The sequence below is a fragment of the Bombyx mandarina genome, chromosome 03 (genome assembly GCF_030267445.1).
Source record: "Bombyx mandarina strain Sakado chromosome 03, ASM3026744v2".
Lineage (NCBI taxonomy): Eukaryota > Metazoa > Arthropoda > Insecta > Lepidoptera > Bombycidae > Bombyx > Bombyx mandarina.
In genome coordinates, this window is record NC_143210.1 from 7,345,300 (window position 1) to 7,370,957 (window position 25,658).

Below are 25,658 nucleotides of genomic sequence, written 5' to 3' on the forward strand. Positions count from 1 at the left end.
ATGTTTGAATTTAAGTTAATTGATGATTTAATCATTATGGCTATGGCTTGTATTATGAAGTTTAGTGCAATTGGGACCAAACCAAAGAATGTTTCGAATTCAGATTCGTGTAGTTGTAAGTGAAATTCTTTCTGCGTGCTCTTGAATTGTATTATGTGATTAGCAGTCAAAATATTTTTATTGCAATTTGAATGTTTTAGGTCGCTGTGATGATATTTTGCGGTTATTTTTTTATTTACGTCATACGTTACAATATTAGTGTGCACATCGTTGACATGATCCAGGTTTCTAAAAGAGAAGGTGGTAATAATTACAGTAGTTTAATTATTGGGAGGCAAAATCGTAAATCGGGAGTAAGTAAAACTCACGCTGCTTAATATTAAAACATGTCTATTTGTCATAAATTTTTGCTCAATATTTTTTCTGTTTAATGAAATTTGTAATTTTAGTATTTATTGAAAAATATGAATCAGATTATGATGATCAGTCGTGGATTGTGTTTGAATAACAATCATAAAGTCTACTTCAAACTATTAGAAAGTCCTAAAATACTTGTAGGAGTTATTGTTTTATGAAAAGTTCCACAAAACATGATAATATTAACAAATAATGTTTATAATACACAGGTCATAGACATGATGAATTGGGATGATATGAAAATGGCTGTGATTTTTTCTGCCTACCATATTGGTTATTGCATTTGTTTTCCAATCTTCCATAACCTTGGAGATAGGCAAGTTCACGTTTATGATAGAATAATTGATACAAATAGATAATTGTCATTAGTGATTTGTTTTTAAGACATTTTAGCTGTTTACTAAGTGTGTATATTTGTTCTCTTTTTTGTTTTGATAGATATTTTAATTTTAACTACATATCAAATTACTGAATGAAAAACACTAAACACTACACTCGCGAGCAAAAGTTTGGAATCACTTACTTGAAATTGGTCCCGCGCGATCTTGTGTACTAAATATTTTTTTGATAATCATAAAAATGAGATTATTTTAAAGGTTGAGCTCTTAACTTTAAACTGATACCAAATTCATTAAAATCAAGCCAGTATTTAAGAAGTTATCTTGGATTAAGTGAAGGAATAACGAAAAAGACGTGTTTCAATTGCTTGATACGTCGCGAGTTGCGGCCTATTGACCCCTATAAAAGCACCTGTTATCGGATTTTCTTTATCAGTCGACTTTCACACGTTGACCGGTACATATCTCGGCTACTTTTGACCCTTTACCTTGTACGACAATTGGGACAACACCTACAGAAGTAGCACAAATCGTAGCCCTATTGCAAGAAGAGCTCAGCCAGCGGTATGTCGCTCGTCGGCTCCAAATAAGCCATTCCTGTGTTTCAAAAGTTTGCAAGCGCTTTCAAGAGACTGGTAGCTTTATCCCGAGACCAAGATCTGGACGGCGCCGGGGCACATCGGAGAAGAATGACCGTTTTATCGTGTTAACCTCTCTCCGAAATCGGCATTAACCTGGTGTCGACGTCCAACAGGAGCTCCGAGATGTTCGTAGGGTAGCGGCTAACAAGTAGACAGTTCGTCGACGACTCAAGCAAGCGAATCTGACTCCAAAAAGGCCTGTCACAGGCCCGAAACTCACGGTAGCTCATCGACAAGCACGCCTTCAATTTGCTCGTACCAATCTTAATTGAGAGGTTGAGCAATGGAGGCAAATCCTGTTCTCCGACGAGAGCAGGATGTGTTTGCATGGTAGCGACCGAAGAGGTTGGGTCTACAGGCGGCCTGGGGAGCAATTTGCGCAGTGCTGTTTCGCTGAAACAGTGGCTTATGGGGTCGGCTCTTGTATGATGTGTGCCGGCATTTCCTTCGACGGTAAAACCGAGCTTGTTTTCGTGCCTGGCGGGGGACGAGGAGGCGGTCTAACTTCGGACCGGTACATTTCCAATATTCTGCTGGAACATGTCGTTCCCTATGCGGGATATACCGGTGATAGCTTCCTCCTTAAGCACGATAACGCTCGTTGTCACACTGCCCGTGGAACAACTGAATACTTCGAAGAAGTCTATATCGCCACATTGGACTGGCCTGCGCTCAGCCCTCACTTGAATCCTATTGAGCACGTGTGGGATGAACTGAAGAATAGGGTTCGTTCCAGAACTTCTGCTCCTTCATGCCTGAATGAGCTGAAATCGGCGTTGATTGAGAAGTGGGAAGGTATCCCACAAGAATCAATTCAAAAGCTGATCAGGTCTATGAAGAATCGTCTTCGAGGAGTTATTAGGGCAAGGGAAGGGAACACAAAGTACTGACATTTAATTTTATGGCTAAATAAAATTTTTATTATTAATTTTTGTTGTTTTATGTATTCATTATTTTTCCATATTTCCTTTGTTTCCTACCTCCTTCACTTAATCCGGAATAGCTCCTTAACTACTGGCTCGATTTGAATCAATTTGGTATCAATTTAAAGTTGACAGTTGAACCTTTAATTGATTGATTTTTATAATAATTACAAATTTATTTAGTAAGCAAGATCGCGCGGAACCAATTTCAAGTAAGTGATTCCAAACTTTTGCTCGCGTGTGTATTTTAATGAAATATTACTGGGTACTGTAAACTGTCAATGTTAAATTGTGCAATGTTAAATATATGTCGTAATATTAAACAAGTACAAGTAAATGTGAAATTGTGTTTGTTTGTTTGTTTATTTGTTTATTAGGCTTTCATGTCTCAATTATTCAACGGATCACCCTTAAAAATACTTATAATTTTCTTTTATATTTTTAGAAGAAACTGTATTTTTCAGTACCAGTACCATTCTTATACTATATTGACGCAAAGATGCGCCAAACACTAATACTGGTTTTTAGTTAAATTATTATGAATTCCACTCACACGAGAACATATTTTTGTAGACTTGGACCCAAATGGGTAGTTGTAATAGCTGGGCTATCATCGGGAGTGTTAAGTTGCCTCACTCCTGCTTCAGCATACTATGACTTTTGGGCTTTGTTTGTCGTCAGGACGATTGAAGGATTTTGTTCTGTTAGTATAGTGTTTGCATTCATGATTTTTTATTGTCACTTAACACCGAAGAAGATACTTGTTTTCTAGGGCGCTATGCAACCAAGCATGGTTCAAGTGCTAAGGCATTGGGTGCCTCCGACCGAAAGGAATAATTTTTTGTGGGCTCATTGCGGTGAGATATTCTGAAATTTGGTTTTGGCGATATTATATTATTAAGTCCTATTATTTAATTACGTTTTCAAATAGGTGTTACTACGGGAACCTGTTTCACGTTTTTAATGTGCGCTGCAATACAATACTATTCTCGATGGCCTCTTGGTTTTTACATCGTAGGCGGACTCCAAGTACTTTGGGCAATGTTATGGATATTGCTAGTTACTAACAACCCAAAAAATCATTGGTGCATCACAAATGAAGAGCTGGAATATTTAACTAATACAATTGGGAATATTTTTACAATAAAGGTTGAATAATATTTGATTTTCTTCAAAATTTCATATCATTTCAATAGTACAGTAATTGTTCACTGTCCTTCCTCAATCTCTTTTCAGTTGAGTAACTCTCACACTCCTTGGAAATTAATATTAAAATCTGTTCCTTTTTGGGCACTGTGCATTCTTAACTTTGGTTATTCGTGGAACATTACAGCTTTATGCATTCACGGACCATTATACTACTCTGAGGTGTTAAAATACAATATTTATAAGGTTAGTGAGTTACTTAGTTATAAGAATTGAAAGTACTGAAAAATATGTGTTATATAATAATTAAAATAATTTTAATTAATTACAAGAGATAAGCTCTATGGATTTATATTCTAAATTACTTATAAAAACCGACTTTGGCTGAATTTAGTCGACTGAATTCAGAAGCAAATTTAGAAGCTTCTGATTACACTGTTTTAAATTCAGTTACTGAATCAATTGTCAGTTTAAGCGCGACGAAGTAAGACGTGTCGTGTGCGTGAGAGGATGGCCCTAGTATTGTCTAGACAACAACAAAATTTTTTGTTTTTTTTTGTTTTTGTTTTTTGTTTCAATTTCTCAAAATAAAAAATAAAAAAAACAAGAATATCGATGAAGAAATATTTATTGATTTAGAACCAGCAGACTTCAAAAATTATCTATAAATGGATTCGATTTCGTTTGACCTAATATTAAACCTTGTGACACAGTTTATTCAAAAGCAGGATACCATCCTACGATAGTCTATTATATAACTATTACATATCTAATTCTACGATAGTATAAGTCCAAAAGAAAGATTGGTTGTAACATTAAGATTTAAAATTTAGTTCTTCAATATCCCAACCCCTGATGACAAAAACTATCCCTGAAACATGTCGGGCTATTTACAAATGTCTGGCACATTAAATAAAGGCGACCGAAATTAATACTTTTTATTCGGAAGCAAAAAACAAACAAACGTCCTTACGCACGACTGAATTCAGTCGTCTGAATTCAGCCAAGTGTAATAAGCCTATATTATATTATAATATATAATATATTGGAATCCTGAATTTTCCAGAATAATTAATTCAAATGTGCACCCTGTCAACATAAGACAAAGTGTATAATGGTAAAATTTAGTAATTCATAGTAGCTGTTGGTATTTGGTTAAGAGAGAAAACTCTTCTCTTTATTCTTTAGGCCGCAGCGTTAACTGCACTGCCATTCTTTCTACGCCTAGTTTTCGGAGCGACTACTATTCAATGTTTCTATCGCTATAAGTTAACTGATTACTATAAAAAAAGAAAGCACCTTAGGAAATACTTCATAGTTTTGTGTAAGTAGTTTATTATAAGTAAACATTTCACCAATGTTCAATCACCCGTTTGCAATATCTTACTGGCATATTTAGATGGACGATCCGAACTCATAGGACATTGCGACTTGATGGCTTAATTTTTTTAAACGATCATTTGACTCTGGTTTGCTTAAATAATCCGCAATACCTACCCATCGAAATAAAAACAGCAGTGAATATTTTGTTGCCTGTGAACTTTAATTTTCTAGCGCACATTATCCCAGGACTATTGGTGTCGTCATCTTGGCTATTTTCTATTTATCCAGGACCAATTCTATTGACTGTAGCTGTGGCTTTAACTGGAGCTGGAATGGATGTAACATTAGATTTATGCTATGTAAGACAGGAATGACAATTTATTTTCGATAGGTAGTAAAAAAAACGGATTTCTGATGGGTTTTAATTATAGGATCTCACGCCAAATTATTGGAATTCAATAATGACGATAATCAAAATAATTGGGAATACTTCAGGGATTATAGAACCTCTATGTGTGGGGCATGTTACTCATGTATATGAAGTATGTATATATTATTTCTCTTTCCTTCATAAAAGTAAATAGGTTCGGTAGTGCATTTCAGTTGACTGAGACCGATTGATTTTACTTTGAATAATTATTCAGGCGGCTGTCACTTGACATCGCTTGGATCTAACCCTCTTAAAAATAGCTAGGGCCAGGCTAGGAGTTTTGAATGAAGAAATTAGTCTATAATAATTTATAAGGTCGGATTATAAGTCTGAGAGGATTGTAGGAAAGTTAAGTTATAAAAAATGTGAAGATAATTCCGAATACTACTGGGTAATGGGATTTTAAGTTCTCGGAGCTCCCCTCCTGACATCCCGTTTTAATGAAAAATTCAAATGATCCGATGATATCCACAGATCATAAAATATTAATTAGTAATAGTAGTAGTAGTAGTCGCTAGTTTATTCTTTGTAATCTGATTTAATACTTAATTCTACGAGGATTGTGTAGGTGTAGGTTTTCCATATATTCCAGAATACTGCACTTCGGTGGAAAAATATTTGGTGTTCACATGCACTCGTATTATTGCTAAGTGGCATATTTTACTTAGTATGGGGCAAAACAGAAACCCAAGCATGGAATTTCAGCAGTCATACTCAGAGGTATTTAATAAAAAAATCTTTGTTGCCTTTGACATAGTAATAAGTAAAAAGGTTTTTTGAATGAGGGATTACTGGTGGCCCGGACATTTATGCAACTCTTCAATTTTAAGTATAAAAACTTCATTTTTTATAGTTAGTTAAATAGCAAAATCTAAAAACCTCATAAAAAAGTATTGCTTACTATATTGCTACATGAACATGTTGGACCAAAAGGCTTATTGCAAGAAAACTTTAAAATTATTTAAATTTAACTAATTTTTAGAAATCACCCAAAGAGTATTGTTAGAACGAATCCGTCGACGATGTCTAATATCACGGAAGTGGAGGAAGACGAGATAGCGAATACGTAAAGGAATAATTTCTGAAAAAAAGGAAGAAAATGCTAAGTATTAGTATAGTGTATTGTTGGAAAAATTTTTGATGTCAATAAAACCGTGAGTTCTTGTTCATGTTTTTTCTTTCCAAATTTGTCGATTTTAAGCAGAATAACCTGAGCAATTGATCTAACTAGAATATTTTAAATAATAGCAGTTTTATTGGTTTCTTATTAAGCTGTGGGCTAGCCAAGAAGGGGTAGGGACACTGGTTCTTTTTATGTTTTGTACTATATGTTCCAGATACTCTAAATAATTATTCGAGTTGATGCCGTCGTCACCTCCTTTTTACTAGCATACTATCCTCCATTGGAGCAGAGTTGATCCCTACTACCTGGAAGCTGGAAGTTATGTGCTCTACTGAATTGTTTGAGTTTCCTAAGCACTGTGGCTTGTTCTTCGATATATTCAATTTCTTATTTAAACAAGATTTGGAAACAGTCCTTTCCGGTAAACAGCGGGCTGATTTTAGCTCTGGTATTTCTAGCGTTCATGGCTGACGGTAAAACTCACAATTTTTTTCCTATCTATTCGCTGATAGCCTAGGGGTTAATCCACTCTTCTTCCTCTTCTTCCCTGGAGGCGTCGGATTCCAACATAATCCATTCTGCTACCCCCCTCGATCAGGTCCGTAAACGGATTCCTCAGCGTTAAAAAAAGGGGGGCTATTCCAGCTACGCCCGGACAGGCCTATTTGCTATAGACGCCAAAAAAGCCTAAGTGGCAAGAAAAATGACCGAAATATATAGGCTAGTGCTACGAACTTAATGTAATCTAAAACGCTTTACTACCAGTAGAGATATAATTAATTTTAGTTATTTATTTATTTTTTATTTATAGAGTTACCATTATTAACAGTCTAACCTGAAAAATAACTGAATAAAGAAATAAAACAAGGTTAAAATCGCGTAATATCTGTGAAACGCACAATTTCAGGATAATAGAACAAAATGTTGTTTTAAATAATCAACTTTATTTCATTTTGCTCCATATCATTTTTCATGAAAGAGAATAGAACATACAAAAAAAGACTGATATGATATACTGGTATGATATACTGGTATGATACCATCGCCTTTCCACTTGAAAAAATGGAACTACTACTACTACTCTGTGGATGATGTATTTATTATCAGTTCTCAAATTATTAAGTGTATAGTTTATGATCAATAGAACAGACAAGGCTGTATGAATTTAGATCCCCTTGCCTTTCTTAATAAGGAAAAAATGTACCAAAAAAAAAACTGTGGATGACAATTGACAGTTGACACTGACGCATAGAGCTATATGCACCAACGTCATGGGCTCTTGAAATGTTGTAATCATTTACCTTATTAATTTCATAAAAACCATTCCTATTTTATTGTAACAACTAACATTATTTTAGACTTGTAGTCATTGAAATTTACATAACAGTGTGCATTACTTACTTCGATACATCAAGTCAAGAAAAAAATTAAGATTTGTTTGAATTGCAATAGTAATGACATTAAAAATATTTTTGCATAATTAATTATTATTTATTGAACCTTAACCATTGTCAAAAATATACAAAAAGTACAATGTTACGAAGTGTTGTGGAATATTATGCAGAACACGAAAGATATAAATGTGGATACTGTAAAAACCTTGATACTAATTATAGTCATGGTAAGTTTTTAAGCAGTTTTATTTCTGGAATTGGTTACGTATTTCTATACAATTAAAAATGTACTTTTTAAAAAGAAAATTAATCTATTGAAGTCATTTTAAATCAGATATTGTAGACAAATAAGACAAAGAAAATTTTCTGACTCAATTATTGCTCCTAAGTGCTTAAATAAAAATACAAATTGTACTCCAATCATATATTCCATAGTAGTACAATAATGTAATACTTTTAACACAAAGAAAATGGTCACGAACTTGATGAGTGGCATGCATGGTGCCTAGTCAATGTAGTGTGTTATCGTTAAACAGATGTACAGCGGATTTCACTACTTACATACATATGATTGAATTTGAAATTAATAGATAAAATATCAGCCTATTATGCATACAATATAATTAATACCCATTTTATAAGTTTACATTAATACACATTTTATAAATTTGTAGTAGAAATTGTATATTGATGAAAAGTAATAAAACATAAATCAGCAATTTCTGGAAATCTTTCCTGTGTCACTGTATGCTGTTTCCCTTCTTAAGTTAAATTAGGTGTTCAAAAAATGAATTTTTCAAAATTTTAATTTAAATCAATTTCATATTGTGTTTTTTAAGGTATGTGGACACATTCATTAACGGCACAGGATTACCAAGATCTCATTGACAGGGGTTGGAGAAGATCTGGAAAATATTGCTATAAACCCACATTGAATATTACTTGCTGCCCAATGTATACTATAAGGTATATATGATTTTCAATTACTTTTTTAAAACAACCTTGCTTTACATTTATTTATTTATGTAAATCAATATTTTATAATTTTGTGCATTTCTACTTTATTGGGGTCTGATATTTATCTAATATAAAAAATAATATGTATATGAATAAAAATAATTTTAGATGCCAAGCACTAAAATTCAAAGCTACGAAATCCCAAAAGAAGATACTGAAGAAGTTCAACAAGCATCTCTTAGGACAAAACGAAAGTCACAGGAAGATGTCTACATGCAGTTCAAGTTCAGAAACATTGAATGAAACTTGTCCGAATGGAGCAGAACAGTTTATGCTGTGCACCAGAGATCATACTAAAATAAATGTAGATGATATTAAATTTATTGATGAAGATGATAGATTTCTTGGCGATAGTAAGTTTTATTTAATTTACATGCAGTTGTGCACTCAATTAAAAAAAGGCTTTTTAATAACATGTACAAATGAATAGATTTGCATCAATTCACTACACTACAAATCAATTCAATCACAATACAATTCACTACAAAATTTTATTGTGTAGATGGGCTTATAAGCTCGCAGCCCACTAGCTGTTAAGTGTAGCTGGAGCACTTAGACATCACAATGTGCATGACGCCACCCAACACAAGACATGAGATCAAAGTATCTATTGTATTGTGTAATGGCTGTCCTATCTTTCAAATCTGAGCACATAATTGCTTTGTGGCAGAATTAGGCTGTACTAGCCTACCCTTTTGAGCTTATAAAGCACCTCAATATTAGCAAATGAGCTTTGGAGATTGCATTATGGCAGTAAAATATTCAGAGAGTACAGTAAAACAGTATAATATTCAGACTATGTAATTGTGAATGCTAGAAAAGTTATTGTTTATTGATTCTTACAATTTCAGATGAGCAGCCAGTACAAAGAGGTGTACTAAAAAGTAATGAAAATACAAAAGAAACATATAAAATTGATACAAATACAGGTAATCTAAAGAAAAAGAAAAAACATTATTAATACCCAACGAAGCTTTAGTTGCCTATAAATTTTTATTTTTAGGTAATTCTAGTCATGATCCCAACAGAGCCCCACTCAAGAAGGCAAAGTTATTAAGAAGAGAGAGAAAATTGGAAAAATTAAAACAGATGGGTATTGACACCACAACCATAAGTAATTCTAGTAAAACCAAGGAAAAACAATTAGAAGATTTCATAAATGAACTTCCAGATGACGCAAAACAAAAGTTGCAGGTACTTGTGAAGTCCTTGAGTTGAAATTTTGTTGTAAATGATTGATATAAGTTTTAAAATTGATATCTGTTATGTTTGGATGTAATCAAACTACAACAAGCATTGTGACTCTGATTGTTTCCCACTTGTAACTATACTTGAGACCTTAGAACTTGTATCTCAAGGTGGGTGGCGCATTTACGCTGCGGATGTCTATGGGCTCCAGTAACCACTAACCACTTAACACCAGGTGGGCTGTGAGCTCGTCCACCCAACTAAGCAATAAAAAAAAAAAACTTGAAAGATACTGATGATTCAAATATTCTTACATACACTATTTATTTATGCTTATATCTAAATAGTCTTTTATAATATTTCTTGACATTGGTTAGAAAATATACTAAACAGGTAAAAAATGAACATAACTCTTAAGATATTATATCTCTTTCTAGATAAAATTAGTAAGAACAAACCCACCGAGCCCTGAATGGCAGGCGACCTCAAAGCAGACTCACGCTGTTTACTTAAAATATCAAACTACTGTACATGATGATGAACCTGACAAATGTACTGAAAGTAAATTTCATGACTTCTTACTCAACAGTCCTTTATTGGTTTGTATACAATTTTCAAATATGTTATATTAGAGCAGAAGGCAGGGTAGAGGGTGTCAGGCCGCGCGGCAGGTCTCCAATACGCTGGACTGACCAGGCCAGGGCTACCACGGATTGTCCTCTACACGTAAGCACCAGATGTGCTGCTGGAAGCGAGTGGCGTCGGGTTGAAAAACTGATTACTGAAAGCGTGATTGCCACAACCAATCCGCTAAGACTACTGACGTAAAAGAATATCAAAGTCTTATGATTAAAGGTTTTTAATGTAATTAAAATTATAAGTGCTAGAGGATAATTGCCCGCACTTGTAGGTATAATAACCTTGTATATCTCTGCCTTAAAAGAGTAATGTTTAAACAGAATAAATTTAATAAAAATTTTAGTGCCTGATGAGCTTTTGAGGAGTCCAAATTATGATCTTTTTTTTCATTGTGCGTACATCACTGTGTATATCGTTCAGAATATCATGAGTCAGGAATCTTTCAAATAGCCCTATATGTATCAAGCAACAAAAGAGATTACATATTACAGATTATGACGTCAGCGCTACTAAAGTGTGGGAATGTTACGAGAGATAAATGTCTACTATAGCTTACCGTTTATCCTCACTACAATTTGTTAAATATGAAATTTGAGGCCCTTCACGTAAAAAAAACCAAAACGATTTATTTAAATAATAGTATGCAATTAAAAAAAAACAATCTATTGACCCCGGGTTTTGTTTCAGGAAGAGTACAGTGCTAACGGGCCTCCCTGCGGCTACGGTTCTTTCCACCAACAGTATTGGCTTGACGGAAAGCTAATAGCCGTGGGGGTGATCGACATACTGCCGAAATGTGTTTCGTCTGTTTATTTCTTCTACGATCCAGATTATATGAATTTAACGCTCGGTACTTATGGAGCTCTGAGGTAGGGTTTGCATTTTTATGGATAAACCTGCTATTATGATTTTTATTACTTACATGGTGTTAAGTGGTCACCGGTGCCCATAGATATCAACAACGTAATGTAAAACCCATCTTGAGGCATGAGTTCTAAAGTCTACGTTTTTATAGCATAGCGGTGGTCCAGCCTTCAAACCGACACCAATTATTGGTTCAGGGCAAAAATACAAGGTGTAATAAATCAGTAATAAATCGTGGACACTAATCGTTAATTTTTTTTCCATAACTCTTAAATGTAGTATAGTTTCCAATCTTGCAAACAGAAAAAAAGGGCAATAATAGTTTGCTTTGTGGCAGGAGAGGGAGGAGGGGTGTGTTAGATGGAGGTCAGTAACCTCAGACAACCTGAACGTGCTAAAGAACTTGGCGACCGACTGTCCCTCTCATTATTATAGATCAGTCGTCTATTATCAAAGGTGGCAATCTGTGCATTTGGACAAATTTTTTTTATTGATATGTCAATTCAGATTGATTTGAATATAATCGTCTCCTTCAAAGAATACGGTTCAAAACCTGCATTAAATAAAGGTTAATAGTTAAACTGTTATTTATCTAAGATGTCGTTCCGAAGAGTTTTGTGACTGCCAATGGAATACAAAGTCAATAATTAGTTTTTCTGATTTACCCATCATTGTCCAAAAGTCAGATTGCCGGCTTTGATAATAGTCGACTCAGATGTTGGTACAGAACAAGTTACGATAAAACAAAACAAAAAAACATAGATCGAGCCTTTCCTGAGTCCAAATTGGACGGGCTTTTCTTTATTCCTTTACCTTATTTATCATATTCAATTAGATAACCTACTTTCACATCCAAAATTAAATCAAACTTTGTTTCGTAAATTTATTAGGGTGTCAGAATACACAGTTAGTACACTCGAAAAACGTTTCACACGTTTCGATCCAGTCGGGTGCGAGGAGAATAAAACCTCGGCATATTGCGAGGCACGCAACAGGAAAACGATAAAAATTATTTTTCGATGCAACTTTCCTGTTATTTTGGCACGGGCCTTTAAAAAGTTTGCCAAATTTTGTGTGTTTGTGTCAAGGACACGAGCAAACCAACTCATTCTTGTTAAGGCTAAACTTGCCTTAGTGTGCGCAGGCCCTTTTCCGCAATTGGATTTCATTAATGCGCGTTCGTTTCACTTATAAACTGGAGGGATCCAATGAGCTCTTCAACCGCTTTAGTTTTTTTTAGTGCTTAGATGAGTGGACGAGCTCACAGCCCACGTGGTACTAAGTGGTTACTGGAGCCCATAGACATCTATAATGTAAATGCGCCACCCACTTTGAGATATAAGTTCTAAGGTCTCAAGTATAGTTACAACGGCTGCTCCACTCTTCAAACCGAAACGCATAACTGCTTCACGGTAGAAATGAGCAGGGTGGTGATACCTACCCGTGTGGACCCACAAGAGGTTCTATCACCAGTCAAAAGTGACCACTCTTTTTTTTTGCCTACCTATTGCAATTATTTTTCATAATTTTGAGAGGTTATGCTAGCTTCACCGAACATGTAGAGGAGCTCAGCCTGGGAGACTTTGTTAACATCTGCCCTAACAAGAGCAGTCCTTTGCTGAATCTCCTACCGGATCGGAATTGTTCCTCCAAACGGCCCATAGTGGCACTTTGCTCTAATCCAAACAAACCTACAAATTGATCTATACTGGTCGTAGGACATATCTTCAGGTACCATCATCCTGCCCTATTCCTGGTTCAAAGTAGCCATGCGTTTCAGTTTGAAGGAAGGAATAGTCGTTACATTATACAGCTGAGACTTCGACTTTACGCTTCAAATTAGATGCCGGCGTTCACTTGTGATATAATGGATTCCGCTGGCCACATCAGTGTGTTTACTGCGAGTTTCTTAACTTTCTCGATAGCGTAAAAGTTAACCCAATTTTGTATGCAGTTGGAACAGCGCCCCTAGCGGCAAACGTAAGCAAACAGTCCCATTCCATACAAACATGAGCTAACTTTTACGCTATCGAGAACGTTAAAAAACTCGCACTAAGCACACAGGTCGACCAGCCTGACGGTGCTTACATCCGTGAGCGACGGTAACCACTATCCGATGGGCCTTATGCTCGTCTACCTACGATTGCAATAATTAGAAAATTGCATAAACCCTTTTTCATAATTTGAAAAAGGTCTGACGTACGATACGTAATACGGAATATTTTGAAGTCGTCGTGGCCTAAAAGATAAGACGTCTGGTGCATTCGTGTTGAGCGATGCACCGGTGTTCGAATCTCAGACGGGTATAAATTTTTCTAATGAAATACGTACTCAACAAATGTTCACGGTTCACTTCCACGGTGAAGGAATAACATCGTGTAATAAAAATGAAACCCGCAAAATTATAATTTGCGTAATTACTGGTGGTAGGAGCTCTTGTGAGTCCGCGCGGATAGGTACCACCACCCTGTCTATTTCTGCCGTAAAGCAGTAATGCGTTTCGGTTTGAAGGGTGGGGTAGCTGTTGTAACTATACTGAGAACTTAGAACTTATATCTCAAGGTGGGTGGCGCATTTACGTTGTAGATGTCTATGGGTTCCAGTAACCACTTAACACCAGGTGGGCTGTGAGCTCGTCCACCTAAGCATCTAAGCAATAAAAAAATTCGGTGTGTTGTTCACGGTATACATATTACGCAATATAAGAGTTTGTACTAATTATTGTAATTTCTTTATAGGGAAATCGAGTTCACAAGGTATCTGCACTCATTATGCCCGGATATTCAATATTACTATATGGGCTTTTACATACACTCTTGTCAAAAAATGAGGTACAAAGGGAACTTTCACCCCTCGGACTTGTTGTGCCCAGAGACTTACAAGTGGTTCCCGTTGAAGGATTGTATTCCTAAGTTGGAACTGTCGCCGTATTCAAGATTGGACCCCGACATAGACAGTTTAGATACAGATCATCCTACTGAAGAGGATATTAATGATATACCGGTGTGGGTCAGTGGATCCGTGATGCTCTACAAAGTATTTAGGAGGAGCCTTATCTCGCGACGAGATGACAAAAGCGAAGTCCTCGAGTACGCGCGTTTTGTTGGAGCTAAAACAGCCAAAAGTCTGATACTAGTTAGATAATTTTAACTGTTGTTCAATTTATAGTTTAATATTTGTTGATAGCTATAGGTTGATATGTTTAATTAAACGTTTGAACTTTTAGTAGAGATTTCGCTTTATAGCAAGTGTTTCTTAGTAGGATAGGACTTAAAATAATATTAATGCATTAAATTTGTTTTATTTCTTTGTTTTCTGTAGTTTTTGTCACCATATTTAGTACAAAAAAAAACGGTACTTAGTTGGAAATTTTCGTGGTATTAGATTCATCCACTAATATCATATTATGTACTTACCCTTACTTAAATGTTTATTTATTCTACTACAGATTTTTGTCTTTGAGTTAAACATATTAAATTAATATACTTAGTGTAGCTATGCGTAGATTACCTATTATTAGATAACCTACCTCTTTGTTCTAATACCAATTTCCGTAGTATTTTTGTTAATAAATTTGGTAAATAATGGCAGTGTTCACTAACCCTAGTTTACATCGTATGTGAAGTTGAATAAAAAATAACGTGGTTTAAAACAAAATGGTATTTTTCTTACATTATTAAGGCCATTACTCTCATTAAGAGCGTCATTTTCGTTTTTTCACGTAAATAACTCTTCAAAATGCGTGATACTAATGCTCATTCAAAAAATATTTTCAAAAACGTTTTTATGTCATCGGTATTACCTATCACAAAGAATTTATCTCATTGTCACTTGTAAAACTGCAGAAATGCGCCGCCAGGAATTCAGGCCTCTTCATCAAAAGTCAACTGTCAAAAGATAATTTTCTTTAACAATATTTCAGTTTTCCATCTATGGAAGTAAAAATAAATAAATAGTAACAGAATAATTAATGTCTGCGCATACAGGGGGTTTTTTTTTTTCGGTTTAAAGTACACCGCAAACATAAATCCACTCGATTTATTTTTTAGAAAAATGTAATATTTAATAATATCTCTGATAAATGTAAATAATTTACTACTGTACTTATTGTAGGTACTTAATATAGAAAAATATATATAATTAAACATGTTTTTACCTGTTTCATTTTGATCAAAACAACTGGTTGTACATGGTAATTCATAAATCGCAATTGTGAAAAAAAACTTTCACCGATAATTCCTTTTATGTAGCCGCGTAGGCCATGTAGTCAGTAAGGATGGGTAGGTATAACGATTTTTATTAATTCAACTACTGCCAAGGTTTCAATGCAAATTTTTTTCTTTGACGTCTCGTTAAGACGGAAGCTAGAGTTCACAGTGTTTTTTATGTGAAGGAAGGATTACTGGTGGCCTGGAGGCCTCTCAGGTTTCACCAGGACAAATGGGCGAGAACGGGCTCAGCTAAGAGCTTGTTGTGCATGGGAGGTATGGGAGACCTAACAACTCAAGGGCAGCTGCTTCGCGAATGAATTTACTACCGGAAGTTCACAGTGTACTGTCTACGGTAGCGTCGGATGCTTCGTGACCTCATCTCTGCTTAGTGACGCCAATAAAAACAATGATGTTCATTACTGAGTAATCTTTACTAGCAAACAAAAAAGTTGGCTCGCTGTTTCAACAGTCTAGATAGATTTCTGCAAGCTGTGAAGTGAGTGAACGAGTTGTTGACCTCAATTTTTTTTGTCCATATTGCCGGTTCACAAAAAATTACATTATTGAAAAAACAAGCAATAAGCAATTTAATAAAGGCTTCGGGAGTTTAAACTCTGTGTCTATATTACTACATAGTATAAAACAAAGTCGCTTTCTCTGTCCCTATGTATGCTTAAATCTTTAAAACTACGCACCGGATTTTGATGCGGTTTTGTTTAATAGATAGAGTGATGGAAGAGGAAGGTTTATATGTATAATAACATCCATTCAATAGTGGAGAAATCAATAATAAATTACAGTTTCCGAAGCGAAGCGAGGGCGGGTCGCTAGTACCTATATAAGGAATATATCACTATGATAACAAATAAAGGAGACCTCGATACAGAGATAAATGCTCGGGTTAGTGCTGCTTTGGTGGCGTTTGGGAAGCTCCGGGATAAAGTGTTTCGTTCGCATGACCTTTCTCTAAACAGTAAAATAAAAGTGTACACGTCAATTGTGTTGTCTAATCACTTATACTCCTCAGAAATATTGTGTTTGTATCACAAACATATACGCGTGTTGGATAGATTTCACCTTAAATACCACCGAGATATAATGAACATATCGTGGTCAGATCGTGTCAGGAATACGGAGGTTTAAAGAAGAGCCAGTATTGGCCGTATAGAGGCTTATTTAATGCGGCGTCTCTTAACTCCAGTTCTACTCTGAACTCCAGACTGGCAAGCGAAAAAGAGGCGGCCAATTCTTAAGGTATAAGGATGTTCAGAAGAGGGATACGGAGAAATGCAACATTGACCCCTCTCGTTGGGAGTCCCAAGCACAGAATCGTTCGGAGTGGAGACGCTTGGTGCAGCAGGGTGTGTATGTCTAAAAACGACAGGAGGCGCGAACTGGACGACAGACGAAAGAAATTGAAAAATAGACTGCCTTCCACCATTTTTTACAACTTCGTGGGTGGTGTTCTTACGTGTAGCTTCTGTTTGCGCACGTTTAAGAACAAGATAGGCTACCATAGCCATATTAGAGCGCACGAGAGGCGCGGACATTAGCTTTAAAGTTATTAAACAGAAAAATTTGGTCGCCGTTGCCAAAACCGGCTTGGAACCATGATATCATTGTGATGTGTGAAAAAAGCAATCGTCACTGTCACAGCCGCTGTCGCGACGATTAAACTGTCAAACGAGTCGAGTGCTGTTCAAAATAAATGATAGGAACACGTTCTTTGAGCATGTTTATTAAAAAACTACTGCTGAAGTGGGCAAATTTTGGCAATGGTGTTCTGTTAGGCTAGAGGGTATGCATTAATCTATTCAATGTCTATTTTGTGTTTTTTTTTTTTATAAAGAATTTGGCTCCAACGCCTTAGGCATTGATTTTGTCAATGTCAAAGTATTTACAAAAATGGCAGATGCTTAGAGAGAAAAAAAATTACTAAATCTAAATGCAAATAAATTTGGTCAGTTTTTCCATACGCGAATCTGTGGTTTTAAGAGCAGCACAAACAAATATATATTAAACTAACTACTTTAGAGATAAATATTATTAGGAGATAAAAATTTACACAGAATATTTACATGTTTAGGATGGACTAAAGTTAATAACCAATTAAACTATCATTTAACGAAAACATCTGCTGTATTAAATATGTTTTCTTTTTATTACACGTCTCCAAACCCTAACCAGATACGTGCTAACCATAACATTAATTAGGAGGCATTTAAATGGCATTTAGATTTGTTCCTTGAAATCCAAAGAATTTTTAAACCATTGGATGATTATTCTACTAGGTGTATTTTAAGTACGTTAGATACTCGATTACAATCAAGTTAACAGGTTTTCCTTGAAAGTTATCTGAAATAAATTGCGCATCACCGTGGCTTGAGAAATATTAAATATCTACATACACACGTAACTCACTGCACTTAGTGTAATAAATTTTTTAAGAAATAATTTTGTCACTGCCGTAGCTTAGCAGTTTGTCGAATGAAGACTAAACTAATTAGTTAGTTAGTTTGAAGGCTATTGGGGCCTGATACTGTTCGTGCCAATTCTGTAATATACAAGGGTATTCTAGACAATTGAGACATCGATCGCATTCGTCTAGAGTCTAGGTGGAAGGCAGCATTCACGTAATGTATGAGCTCAGGTAACTCCTTAACATTGGTGGTCCACGTGCTCGCAATCTATGCGAAAAATGGGTTTGTTTATTTTCAGAGTTTTACTTAAATGTACCTAAAGTGCTCGATTACAAGTGCGACATTATTATTTTCTAGGTTGGCGACCTGTAAGCGTTCATATATCCCGGTTCTAATGTGGTATGTCAACTTTAGAACGACTTTTTTTCAGATTCGATGAGCTACACATACTTAAGGTATGCGCCCTCATGAAGAACAACCGGTTGTGCAGAACGAAACGTTTTCATAAAATCCATTAAGTTTTATTTACGCGAAAAAGAGCTAGCATTAACTAACGTCTTGTGTTTATACGGGCTTTTGCTAAAGATTTTTCGTGAATTTGTGAATTTTCTCTTATATATTTTTTTTCCTACCCAAGCTGAGAGCCTTGAGAGGCTATTTCAGCGTAACCTTAACTAGTAGGTCAACTCACGGGGCTCAAACCTGATGACGTTGCTAACACGAACCCTAGCAAGTGCCGTGCTTTGCAGAATTCGCGACAAGTCGGATACGCGACCCACTGAGAAGATCCGGCAAGAAACTCCGTGGACTGTGTCTGAGGGTTGCTTTTATTAGGTACCTATAATTTCACCACCCGAGTCATAATGCAAGCAATGCTAATATTTCGGTAATATTTTATATACATCATTAAACGCTTTGCTGCGAAATACAGTCATTTAATAAAATAATTCACCTATCGTTAAGGATGTTGGATGATTTGAAGACATATATAAGTTATTATATTATATCCCTTATCCTCCATGGCTAAAGCTATTCATGAATTTAAATAAATATTCAAATAAATTGTAGGCTTAAATTAGTATTACATTGCTTATTAAAATTTATCAGGAAGCGATTGATCAAACGGCTGTTAAGAACATTTTAAATCAATTCTATGAAATTTAAGATTCAATTGAAGACTTTTAATGAAATTGACATAATATATTTTTAATCGTATTTCCCTTGAGGATGATCTCCAGGCGACTTCAATGGTAGGGTGATTAAATAATAATCATAATGAAGGAGCGATAAGGAAACAACTGCAACTACCCACTCGGCCTAAGAACATGGCCATGATAAAACATTCTCGGTTACGGATTTAATATTATTGATACTATTACTTCATCGTGGAAGTCGTACGTGTTCATTTTCAGATTAGGTAAATAATTATATGTCTACTTATTTAGGTAGAGCGTTTTCTCTATTACTGCCACTGACGCTTTGGTTGAGTTTGTTGAGTTACTATTTTAAGTTTAGTTACATCATTTTTTTTCCAGTTTTAATAGATACAATCATTTTGTAACCAACTTAGTAATAATTAATGTACTAAAGTTTGCTGCTCTAGTCAATTCTAAAAGCTAATCTGAAGTGTGCACTAAAAAAGAGGTACTTTTTTTCTTAAAAGGAAGTTTGTGCTTTGCCGTTTAACCATGATGGATGGGCGGACGAAGGACTCCTTCGAGAGTATAGAGCTTGCTAACAATTGTTGAAGCGTTCCCGAGCTCTTACAGATCAAGGGCAGCTGCTAGTACCTCTGTCACCGAATTTGAATCTTGCTCCGCTGAGACGACCGGGCGAGAAACGCAATGAAGTATAGGACTATAGGCTTAATGCCGCGTTGAACTCAACGGCTTATTTGACGAGTACCGTGACTTTTATTTGGTTGCTGCTCGCGTTAATACTCCTCCTCCTCGCGTCGTTTCCTCACTACTCAGGGTCCATTATATGTTGACAGGATTTTGCTCCTTGTAATGTCCCGCCAGCGCCTCCGATCATTGGCCGCATGAAGGGCGTCATGGAATGGGATCTTTAGTGTGGTGCGGATTTGGTCGAACCATCTTGTCGGACTGCGCCCGCGCGGTCTCTTTCCCTCGATATTCGCGTTAATACTAGCGGTATCCAATATCGTTGAGGACGATGGATTAGGAGGAACCGTAAGGAGGTGTCGATGGCGTCGACGGACGTTGGCTGCCGGGTAAAGGGTGTACTTGGCGATCATAACAGGTTATCGTGCCGTAGTGTTGACGCTACGTAGGGTTCCGATGCCGTCTTTAGTTATTTAAAAGATGTACCTACCATTGTAGCAACTGAATATTATTTCCATATAAACTCCATCAGGTTGTAGTGTCATTCGAGGTTACCTTTCATGGTCATTTATATCACTACCTGTAGTGCGTTGTACTAGTAAAAATTATACAGATACAAACAAATAGCGTTTTTCACTGTCAGTCAGGTTTTATGTGGGCTTCACTTTGGCAAATCATTCAGTCAACCAGATAAAAGAATCTTATCATAACGCTAACATTATATTTAATATTATTAAAGAAAATATGTATATCAAAATGCTTAGAGTATCCAAACATGGTTACTATGTAGTTTAAATATTATATAACTTGTGATTGCATTATCTTTGCTTGTTTGTTTGAATTTTGTAGCATATGATGATCGAGTTTCTCAGTTAATATCCAATAGACATGACTATGGTATGAAGCTGCTCAACTCACAACAAATCCTCATGAATGCTCAATAATTTTAGAGGAGAAGTACATCACAAGTGAAATTAGATTAAGATCGTAATGCAACGAATGCACGATAAGGATATAAAAGTAGTATTTTGAGATTTTTGGAATCGCACCTCTGCTATTAGGTATATTTTAGAGCTTAAACAGAAATCGTCTGACCTTAGGTCGTCTCTTCTCGTCTAAAGCGTGGTAAAAGTAATTAATTAGAACCTTGCTTCAAATTAATTGTTTCTGTATCTCATTCTCTCCCTGTTACTTTTGTTTTCAATGAATTGTCATATAAACCTTAACTTTAAATTTCATTTGTTTGTATCCAAATTTGTTTGTGATCTCGGTAGACGTCTTCTACAGCTATTTGTCGGGTTCAAATTTAAATCGAAAATTTCAACCAACCAAACACCAAAAAACCATCTAAATCAGTTTATTTTCCCTCTTACGCTCAAAAACCTGGAATTGGATTCCAATAGCATCTTTTTTTTCTCATAAAAACCTAATTTGATTGTTTATTCTTCGTAGACACAAGTAGAAAGACTAAAATAAGTCACACATTTAGCCGTAGGTAAACCCCGTATTCCTAATTTCACCACTGTTAGCTATTTAATAATTTAGATGTCTACTTTAAGATTAATATTATTCAGCTTCACACATCAATTCATATTACTGGTGATGCGTTAAGAGTGAAAGGCAAATATCAAGAATAAAATTTATTGAGAGTAGGTAAGTAGGTGAGTATTGTTAGAACAGCTTAATAACCAATCACATGTACATTAAATGTCAACTTATTGAATATTAAGTGTGGAACATTTGTGGAACTTGTTACTTTAATTATTTACAAGCCAATTTTCAAACTTGATTTTTTCTTCTTCCTCCAAAGCTAAGTATAACTATTTTCTTAACATTAACTTTAAAGAAGCGTATCCCATCCTCGTAGAAAAAAGAAACTGCTGCACTATATTCAATCCATGTACAATCACGTAGTTATGCTTATAATACTATTCCAATCATTTTGTTCAATTTACAAACATGATTACGTAGTTTCTGATTTCGTTAATTTTTATGATGATCGCAACCTTACAGCCCTGTATTTTAATATTGATTGTTTCTATTACAGTTTCTATTCTGTTATTATTACAATACAACCTCACTATCTTTGAAGTCGTCGTGGCCTAAAGGATAAGACGTCCGGTGCATTCATAGCGATGCAACGGTGTTCGAATCCCGCAGGCGGGTACCAATTTTTCTAATGAAATACGTACCTAACAAATGTTCACGATTGACTTCCACGGTGAAGGAATAACATCGTTTAATAAAAATCAAACCCGCAATTTTATAATTTGCGTAATTACTGGTGGTAGAACCTCTTGTGAGTCCGCGCGGGAAGGTACCACTACCCCGCTTATTTCTGCCGTGAAGCAGTAATGCGTGTTGGTTTTAAGGGTGGGGCAGCCCTTCTTATATCTCAAGGTGGGTGACGCATTTACGTTGTAGATTGTCTATGGGCTCCAGTAACCACTAAACACCAGGTGGGCTGTGAGCTCGTGCACCCCCAGATAAGCAATTAAAAAAAAAAACTACGACCGAGAATAGGGTGTGTCATTGGCTTCAAGTTACCACATTAATGTTCATTGACGACAGGACGTACTTACGAAGTAGCACGCGAGGCCTTCGCGGAGCGTGCCGATTAGAAGGCGAAGGCAGTAAGCAGAGTAACTACTTAACAGTCGTAAAAAGTCAAGCGCGCGAATAGCTCGCCGCCATCGATCGCGATCTCACAAGCAGCCGCGTGTGCGCGCCTACCGTCTGACGCGCTGGTGTTTCGTTGTAATATCGTGTAACGTGCAAAATTTACATCATGAAGTTATACTTTAAATTTTTTGGTAAGTTAACGAATGAGTTTCTTCAATGGACGCGTCTATTACATAGTACCGAGAAATTGTGAAGCGGTAGATCGTTCGACGCGCTTCCTCGGAAACAATGTTTTTATAAACAATAAACATTAATTAACGCCATTAAAGTCAAACATAATTAAGCGCATTTGTTAACGAAGGCTATGTCGTCTATTTTCGTGTCGTGTACAACCTGTTGTGCTTGAAGACGCTCTTCAGATTTCGAATATAACATTTGATTATTCCAATGTCATATTCTAAATTTAAGTCAAGCTGGTAATTATTGCGTGTTTTAAATAGTATTTTCTACTTTTAATGGAAAAAAAAACACCGGAAAAATCAATTGATTGCTGTAAACAATCATATAATAAAGTATAGTAATACAGCTGAACACATGTTATGTCGTAATTATATTGAGACATACATTTAAAAAAAAAAAACATTACAAAGTTTTGGCGGCTTGGTTTGATATATCTATGACATATGTAATGGTAGATATCCTCAGTTATGTAGATATAAAAAAAACACCTATAATTATTGCGTCACGAATTAAAATTGTTGTGTCCATCGATTAGGAACACCAGTATATTCAAAAACTTTGAATAAAACTACTGTGTTGCAGTAATAGGCAATAAATATTACTTCGGTACCAGTCCGTGCCGGGTGACAACGCGAGCTTGGAGACAACTTTTTTGTTTCACAATATATTTTTGATAAATAAACGAACCAAAGTAATTTTCGCTTGTATCGATTAAAATCTCTGGCATCCCATTACGTAACTCTTTTGTCTTTCAGTAAACCAAATAAGATGTATTTAGTTTCTTAGGGTTTTGCGTAGATGCGATCAAAAGTATTTTACGTAGTTTCCACGGTCGGTGATCATGGTCAAGTCGTTTGTGTAACGATCTAAAGGCAGTGTTAATCACAGCGCAAAGTTTTTTAATTCTCTATTACAAATCTACGTATTCATCTCCACTATAAACATCTATTTTTTTATCTAACACTAGCTGACCCGGCAGACTTCGTAGTGCCTCAATCGATAAATAAAAGAACTTTATTTAATTCCAAGAATTTTCATATTTATCTACCTTCTAAACCTTCTCTGGACTTCCACAAAATAATTCAATACCAAAATTAGCCAAATCGGTTCAGCCTTTCTCGAGTTTTAGCGAGACTAACGAACAGCAATTCATTTTTATATATAAAGATTAAAAATAAATATAAAAAACATACCCTAGTCTTAAGATAGCCATGAAAATTAAATGCATCTGGATGCAGAATTCTTTAAATACTTTGCTTAAGTACAGATCGAAGTAATGCCTTTGAACGTGTCCTTTCATCAACCTTAAGAAGTGTCGTAGCTTGTACGTGTTGTTGGTGCGATAGTGTTGCTGGAAAACATTAATGTTATTACGAAACAGAACCGAACAATTAGCTGTGAATAAATTCAATTTAATACTACCAATTTAACTATAACGTAATCCCGAGGCGAGCACTATATAATCAAATTGGTAGTATTAAGATGAAATTATCCACAGCTAACGTAGCACAGCTAATAATACGGAGGAATAACTTTGTATTAGTATGAATGAAGCGTCCGGTATAGTTTCGGGGTTGTGGAATGGTTAGGTCCTGAGACAGCTACGAATATGCGTTCAAGATAAAGAAATAATATAATAAAAATAATATCGCAAGGTTTCTATTAGGTAATTTCTAGTGTGTTCTATGAGCTTGCATGGATCGACATTACAGATGGTAATCGTTACTGCTACAGCGAATAAGTCATGCGTTTTAATTTAAATATTAGAACAGCCAATATTCCATTGAAATTGGTATTTCGCCTCCATGTCTTGTAAACTTAGGCAGCCATTTTGACACTACAGGATGCGTCAACTCTTCCATTAATGTAAGCCAAACAGAAAAGGTAAATTTTCTATGAATATCCTTCAAACTTTCAACAAGTTTCTAAACGACAGTGCGTTCTTGCATACAGAAAATGGATTTCAAAGTTACTCTTGTTCTAGTTTTCACTTACTTTATAATTAAGCACATAATAAAATCACATAGCTATAGCACACGTTAAAAGTGTAAAATATAATAATAAATTAAAATTTTTTAATATTCATATTATGACTTTATCATTTCATTATTATCTTCGAGATATAAATTGGATATCCAATTTAAGCGTACGCGGAGTCACGCCCAAAGGCCGGTGTTGTCGATGGTGACTTTTTTGCAACGCATTGTATTTTAAAAGCGATGTTTTTTGACGTCCTGACGACCTGTGTGCTTAGTGCGAGTTATTTAACGTTCTCGATAGCGTAAAAGTTAGCTCATGTTTGTATGGAATGGGATCGTTTGCCTACGTCTGCCGCTAGGGGCGCTGTTCCAACTGCATACAAAATTGGGTAAACTTTTACGCTATCGAGAACGTTAAAAAGCTCGTACTAAGCACACTGGTCGAGCGATTAGCGGAACACACTGACATCATGGCGCGAATATCGCAGCAGTCTACCTTGAAGTTAAAGTCACTATCCACGTAACAAAATTGACATAGACATTTTTTTTTATAAAAACTCCTTTTAATGTTTCTGATCTAATCACGAGGGTAACGGGGATCATTCACCTACTTTAGCGATCAAAAAAAGTTCCATAATGAAACAACTGCACCACTTTAAAATGCAGCGAAACAATCGTTGCGAGTTTCAAAGCATCCACTATGAGGCTCAAAGGTTTTATTCTAATGTTTAATATAGTTTCGTTTTACTTAAAATTAAGTCACTAAGACGACATAAATAAACATCTTGATATCTATACATCTAATATGAATAGCACCATTTTATGTAAGTAGAGAAGAGACTAATGAATTTATTGGTAAATTATTTAATTATCAGAAGAAATCGATCCGACAAAGTTCT

The 25,658-nt window shown here is 35.5% G+C and overlaps 3 protein-coding genes across 3 annotated transcripts in view; all 3 read left to right on the plus strand.

Annotated features, from left to right (window-relative positions):
* The first annotated feature begins 14 nt into the window (after positions 1-14).
* LOC114245063 (sialin) lies at positions 15-6,351 on the plus strand. The gene is made up of 11 exons (XM_028177067.2): positions 15-115; positions 201-353; positions 627-733; positions 2,893-3,022; positions 3,092-3,176; positions 3,251-3,468; positions 3,556-3,711; positions 4,654-4,789; positions 5,020-5,147; positions 5,220-5,330; positions 5,811-6,351. The coding sequence occupies exons 1-11, from the start codon at positions 89-91 to the stop codon at positions 5,973-5,975; spliced, it is 1,416 nt and encodes a 471-aa protein (XP_028032868.2). The 5' UTR covers positions 15-88; the 3' UTR covers positions 5,976-6,351.
* Positions 6,352-7,569: 1,218 nt separating this feature from the next.
* On the plus strand, positions 7,570-15,100 carry Ate1 (arginyltransferase 1). The gene is made up of 8 exons (XM_028177071.2): positions 7,570-7,962; positions 8,575-8,701; positions 8,861-9,105; positions 9,604-9,681; positions 9,756-9,946; positions 10,378-10,539; positions 11,267-11,448; positions 14,182-15,100. The coding sequence occupies exons 1-8, from the start codon at positions 7,875-7,877 to the stop codon at positions 14,585-14,587; spliced, it is 1,479 nt and encodes a 492-aa protein (XP_028032872.2). The 5' UTR covers positions 7,570-7,874; the 3' UTR covers positions 14,588-15,100.
* Positions 15,101-22,475: 7,375 nt separating this feature from the next.
* LOC114245102 (putative transporter slc-17.2) overlaps positions 22,476-25,658 on the plus strand; it is a 29,435-nt gene continuing 26,252 nt past the window's right edge. The window contains exon 1 of the mRNA XM_028177113.2: positions 22,476-22,731. Coding sequence (XP_028032914.2) covers positions 22,707-22,731 — 25 coding nt within the window. The 5' untranslated portion in view covers positions 22,476-22,706. The remainder of the gene's footprint in view (positions 22,732-25,658) is intronic.